Source organism: Sapajus apella, unplaced genomic scaffold, assembly GCF_009761245.1.
Source record: "Sapajus apella isolate SASKATOON/1434 unplaced genomic scaffold, GSC_monkey_1.0 scaffold29, whole genome shotgun sequence".
Lineage (NCBI taxonomy): Eukaryota > Metazoa > Chordata > Mammalia > Primates > Cebidae > Sapajus > Sapajus apella.
The window spans coordinates 11,270,064-11,276,550 of record NW_022436969.1 but is presented as its reverse complement, the minus strand read 5'-3'; the positions used below and the strand labels follow the sequence as shown (position 1 = coordinate 11,276,550).

At 42.8% G+C, this 6,487-nt stretch overlaps 1 protein-coding gene across 4 annotated transcripts in view; it reads right to left on the bottom strand.

Annotated features, from left to right (window-relative positions):
• The window catches only part of CLUL1 (clusterin like 1), a 33,364-nt gene that overhangs the window by 22,134 nt on the left and 4,743 nt on the right, over positions 1-6,487 (bottom strand). For all 4 annotated transcript variants that reach the window (XM_032293250.1, XM_032293251.1, XM_032293253.1 and 1 more), the window contains exon 4: positions 1,907-2,074. In XM_032293250.1, coding sequence (XP_032149141.1) covers positions 1,907-2,074 — 168 coding nt within the window. The remainder of the gene's footprint in view (positions 1-1,906; positions 2,075-6,487) is intronic.

The following is a 6,487-nucleotide window of genomic DNA, read 5'->3' as shown; positions in this document are numbered from 1 at the left end:
TTTCTTTCTTTCTTTCTTTCTTTCTTTCTTTCTTTTCTTTCTTCTTTCTTTCTTCTCCCTTTCTCCCTTTCTCTCTTTCTTTCTTTCTTTCAAGGTAGAGTCATGCTCTGTTGCTCAGGCTGGAGTACAATGGCACAATCTCAGCTCACTGCAACCTCCACCTCCTGGGTTTTCAAGCAATTCTCCTGTTTCAGCCTCCCGAATAGCTGGGATTACAGTTGCATGCCTCCACGCCCGGCTAATTTTTTTTTAGTAGAGACAGGGTTTCACCATGTTGCCCAGGCTGGTCTCAAACTCCTGAACTCAGGCAATCCACACTCCTTGGCCTCCCAAAGTGCTAGGATTATAGGCATGAACCATTGCACCGGGCCCTGGACCATTTTTTATTGTAAATTTTAAAGTCAACTTACAGTAGTCATTTCAAATCAAGAATAATTCTGGGCAAGTTAGGATGAGGCAATTAACTTTAAGATAATTTCTTAACCCTCTTATACCTGGCTTTGCCTTTGCCTATGGAAACAGGATCTGAAATTTCTCCTGGCTTGCATTTGCCCACTGATGGCCTAAAAAGTCAAGTTTTCACTTTGGGAGGCTGAGGCAGATGGATCACCTGAGGTTAGGAGTTGAAGACCAGCCTGGCCAACATGGTAAAACCCCGTCTCTACTAAAAATTCCAAAATTAGCTGGGTGTGGTGGCAGGTGCCTGTAATCCCAGTTAGTCAGGAGGCTGAGGCAGGAGAATCACTTGAACACAGGAGGTGGTGGCTGCAGTGAGCAAAGACGGCACCACTGCCCTCTAGCCTGGGCAAAAGAGCCAGACCATGTCTCAAGAAAAAAATAAAGAAAAGAAAGTAATTTGGATGGATTGTCTGCCTCTCCCTATACCGGCTTCTGTTTACTTGATTCTTCATCCACAAAAATAAATCTTTAAAGCCTCAAGAAGTTTTCATAAGATCACACGACTGAGGTCCCCAAATCTCCTGACTTCCTGCTGGTGCTCATTACACCATATTCTGGTGTATTAGCAGGTGACAGTGGCTCCAAAAATAGAGCAGATGCAGTTAGTAGTGGAGGCAAATTAACTTGGCGCATTCATCATTTTAGTAGTTGCTCCCTTTGTAATTGAGTATGGCATTGCCAAGCCAGGAGCATACTCTAATTAGTGTGTGCTCTAATATGGAGCGTGAAATTCCACTCAATTTTGTATTCAGCTCACTTCTTGAAGGGGAAGGAAAATCTAGCCTAATTGGAGCCTTTAGTGGGGCAGAGCTCATCCTATTCAGGTCAGCACCCTCTGTGATCCCTCTGCTCAGAAGACAACCAAAGGGGACAAAAAAGAAAACATGCCAGTCCTATAGGACATACATGGGTGGGGCAAAAGGGGACATGAAGGGGTGTGTGTGTGTGTGCACATGTGTGCATGCTATACATAAGGAGGCAAGCATGTTGAAGGTGACATTTGGGAGGCAGAGAATATCTTTAAATGGCCTCCAGAAGGAAAAATTAATGTAGATTGAAATCAGAGACTGCAATACTATGATTCTGAATGCAATTCAGTAAACATTTATTGGATGCCTCTAATGCCCAAATGAAGATAAACAAGATATGATTCCTGCCCTCAAAGAGCTTATCATCTAGTGGGAACATGTTCACAAATAACAAATACAAAGCAGAAAGCCAGGATATTTAAAGAGATGCATTCAGTGTCCACTGAATGGATGCTGTAACTTATAAATTGCGTATTACAGAGGTGATGGTACATAGCATTAGTGTTAGATTCTAGAAAGCAAAAGGCCTATAACAGATCAGGCATCTCTGTTCTAAATATTAACGTAAACTAATAAAAAAGGAAGCTGAAATAGGTGCCTTAAGAACTGTGAAATCTTGAGCTCTCTTTTTATCTTACCTTATTTTTCACAGAGGACCAGCTAGGTTGACAGGTTGTATAAATTCTCATGCAGTTATTTTCCAGGCAAGACTTGCATTCAGCCCAGGAATCGGCCAAAGACACCTGGCATAGCTTTTCTTCTTCCTCCAGGTGTTCTTGAACTTCATTCAGAAGTTTCAGGGCCTCCTAATTAAAAGTAGAAACAAAAGTCCAATTTCCTTTTCATGGTTCTAAATGCACCTTAGCTGATTTCACCCTTTGAAATGCGCACATTCTAAACTGCATTTTCATTCTTTCTCCTTCAGGTGCCTCGCAGCTGACAGATCTCTCCCAAAGCTTTCTGTCTAAGAAAAGAGCACTAATTGATCCCTATTGAAGACTGTAAATCTTATTCATCTGTTCCTTCATTTGTTCAATAAGTATTTGTTGCATGTTTGCTATGTGACAGACATTACTCTAGATGTGGGTGACCTGACAATGAAGACGCCATCCCGATCTGGAAACAACTGTGATTTACCTACTTACTGGTAAGTCTGTCTTCAATTCTCATCCAGGGAGGGGGAAAGTGGGCTTTATAGTTTATAAAGCTGGCATATTTTATTTCTTTCATTTATGCTGCCTTTAACTGTTGTACATCCTTAAACATTGCAAGAAAGTGCAATTCTTGTATGTCAAATTAAATGTTCCCGTTGAGTTACATTCTAATTGCAGAGATACCATCCTTTAGCCAGCTTTGTTCTTCTTGTCTGTATTCCCAGCGCTCCCCCTTGTGGTGTTTGCTGTACTTAGCCAAGTCCTGCTCCAGGTGGTGAGGAGCCCAGCAGCAGTGGCACCTGTCCCTGCAAGCCTCAGCCACGCCCCTGGAATGCCTTGTGGGTCAGCACAGTAGTGCAACAGACCTTTCTTCCTGTGCCCCTGCCTAAACCCCTGGCTTCCCTGCAAGTGTGGATTTCTGAACCCCAGCTCACTCTATGCCGAGATATTGTGGAGGGGAATGAAGTGAGTATAGTGTACCTATCCATATGAAGACAGCCTCAGAGCTAATGGAAATGACCCTTTCCTGGAGTACTAACTCCAGAGAATCACCTGGACACTGACAGTCTTCTACATTTTCTCTGCCTGGCTAGGATTTGTCAGCTGAGCTCATTGTAAAGTTCTGCTGCTAAGCCAGGTAGCATTTGCTATGATCCACATAAGAAAACTACCAGGGCCCCAGCTTGCCAAATGCACATTTTGACTCAGACAGGTGTGTGTGTGTGTGTGTGTGTGTGTGTGTGTGTGTGTGTGTGTGTGTGTGCATGTGTGTCCTTGGACTTTGCAGAACAATTTTGGAATCTTACATCTTTTTTTTTTCTTTTTTGAGGCAGAGTCTGGCTGTGTCACCCAGGCTGGAGTGCAGTGGTGCAATCTCAGCTCACTGTAACCTCCATCTCCCAGGTTCAAGCGATTCTCCTGCCTCAGCCTCCCAAGTAGCTGGAATTACAGGTACAACACCAACACACCTGGCTAATTTTTGCATTTTTAGTAGAGACGGGTTTTCACCATGTTGTCCAGGCTGGTCTCGAACTCCTGGCCTCAAGTGATCTTCCCACCTTGACCTCCCAAAGTGCTTGGATTACAGGAATGAGCCACTGCACTGGGCTGAATCTTACATCTTAAAATGGTTGTTTCTCAGCTGGGCGTGGTGGCTCACGCCTGTAATCCCAGCACTTTGGGAGGCTAAGGCGGCCGGATCACCTGATGTCAGAAGTTTGAGACCAGCCTGGCCAACATGGTGAAACCCTGTCTCTACTAAAAATACAAAAATTAGCTGATCATGGTGGTGGGTGCCTGTAAACTCATCTATCTGGGAGACTAAAGCAGGATAATCACTTGAACCCAGGAGGCGGAGGTTGCAGTGAGCCAAGATCGCACCATGACACTCCAGCCTGGGCAATAAGAATGAAACTCTGTCTTAAAAAAAGGGTTGTTTCTCCAAGGCATGTAACAATACCTACGGAATTTTCTCAGTCAGTCCCAATTTTACATATTCTGTGCATTGTCCCCATAAGCCAAAATCCTAATATTCCCAATTCCAAACTACAGTGACTGTGTACCCTTGGGCAAATTACTTATTAATATGTGTAAGCCTTAGTCTCCTCATTTGCCAATAAGAATAATGGTATCTATTTCTCAAGGTCTTCGCATTAAATGAGTTAAACAAGCAAGGCATCTATTATTATAATTAGTATCCATTATCATAGGTAAGGCATCTATTATCATAGGCAAGGAATCTATTATTATAACTAGTCCATTCTAATAACTAGTATCTCTCAGGCTTCCTTCCACTGACTGCCCAGAAGCATAACAAGAAACAGTTACCAAATCAGGGGTCCCAAGTTTTGGAAGTGAAACATTGCCATGGACGAAGTAGACCTCTGTCTGGTAAATATTTCTGTAGGAATGTCCTACCGATGCCTTCCATTTCCTGCTAGACACTGTACCAACTGGCAGATTCATTCTTGTAACTCTATTCCTATAGTTGACAGTTTATCAACAGTACTATATAAACCTGGTGTTGAGCCAGAAGTGGTGGCCCGTGCCTAGGATCCCAGCTACTTGGGAAGGTGAGGCAGGAGGATCCCTTGAGCTCAGGAGTTCAAGACCAGCCTAGCAACATAGGAAGACCCCATTTCTTTTTCTTTATTTTTTGATACAGAGTCTCTCTCTGTTGCCCAGGCTGGAGTGCAGTGGCACGATCTCTGCTCACTGCAACCTCCGCCTCCCAGGCTCAAGCAATTCTCCTGCCTCAGCCTCCTGAGTAGCTGGGATTACAGGCACCTGCCACCATGCCCGGCTAATTTTTGTATTTTTATTAGAGACAGGGTTCCACCATGTTGGCCAGGCTGGTCTCAAATTCCTGACCTCAGGTGATCCACTTGCCTCAGCCTCCCAAAGTGCTGGGATTATAGGCGTGAACCACTGCACCTGGCCAGCAAGACCCCGTTTCATTAAAAACAAAAACAAATAAAACCTGGTTTGGGGGTCAAATCACTCTAACCTTCTCTAGGGTTTCCTACTTAGTAAGTTTCATATGGTCCCACTAAATATTAATAAGGAGGGGTGGCAGAAGGGGTCAGTGATGATCTTGGGTCACCACCAAGCAGTTACCCCCTAGAATGGGTAGGACTCAATATTGGGAGACTACGGTTGCTTACACCATATTTGCTGATTCATAAATTGTCTAAGCTGACCTTTATTCTAGGCTTAAAGTAATTTTATGGAGGGATACTCAGGGTTAAAGAGATTTTTTTTTCCAATTTTCTAATTGAGTGCCTCAAACTTAAGAGTATAATTCAATGAATTTTTGTACGATAAAATTTTTAAGAATAAACAAAAATTCTCCTAGTTGCTTGGATTCTTCAGAGCCAGAAGTGAAATCAACATTTGCTTCCTTGACCCACCCAAACTGGAATATTCTTATTATAGCTGTATACCCTATCTTCCTTGCCAGGAGGTTCAGGGAAGTGAGAAAAGCAGAAAGTCACTGGGTCCCACGTGCACACATCTGCTGACTTTATCTCAGTGCACTCATTACAGTGTTGGAATAACATGTTAATTAACAAACATCCCAAACACCGGTTTTCTTAGATGTAAATGAAACTAGTGGTTTACCCAGATGTTCAAAGTATTTCATGTGATAATGTGTTTTGTGAAGAGTGTATTAGTGCTATCTAGTGTCTCTATTCCCAGATGGCCAAGCTCGCGAGCCCACCAGGGAAGATCCCAGCTGGAGGGGCTTCCACATTTTTCTGATGAGGAGCTATTTTGGATTTCTTCAAAATCTTTTGATTGCTGCCAAAAGGGAGAAGAGTTTTGCAGCTGCTGGTCGGGCATTCTCCTTTCCTTGCTGGAATCCTGACTGACTCAGGGCAGTAGGTGTGGCTGCAAGATCAATCAGTCGGATGACAGGCTGACACACAGCTTTGGGGTCAGCCTGTCACACTACCTGGCTCCAGTTGCTTAATGGACTCCCAGAGGCCGTGATGCTCAGAAGTAAAAAGATGCCAGCAGCAATCTGGAATTCAGTGGCCCTCAACTTTATAGAGGGATAGATAGAAAATATTAGAACTTTCACTTACACTTTTTAATTAAAAGTCTGGCTAGGGTGGGGTGAATGGGGCATTGTTTAATATGTATAGACTTTCAGTTTTTGCAAGATGAAAAGAATTCTGGAGATTTGTTGCACGACAATGTGAATGTATTCAACACTACTGAACGGTACACTTACAAATGGTTATGATGGTAAATTTTGTTATACATATTTTAAAATTTAACATTTTTCAAAAAATAAAAATATAAAAAGTAATTTACTCTCAACATGAAAATTGAAAAGACTTTCCAAATTATTTTTGTTAAATTTTAATTTCCTGTTTGATTTAAGGGTAATGTTTGAAGATAACCTTTTTTTAAAAAAAAATCATTGTAAGCCGGGCGCGGTGGCTCAAGCCTGTAATCCCAGCACTTTGGGAGGCCGAGGCGGGTGGATCACTAGGTCAAGAGATCGAGACCATCCTGGTCAACATGGTGAAACCCTGTCTCTACTAAAAATACAAAAAA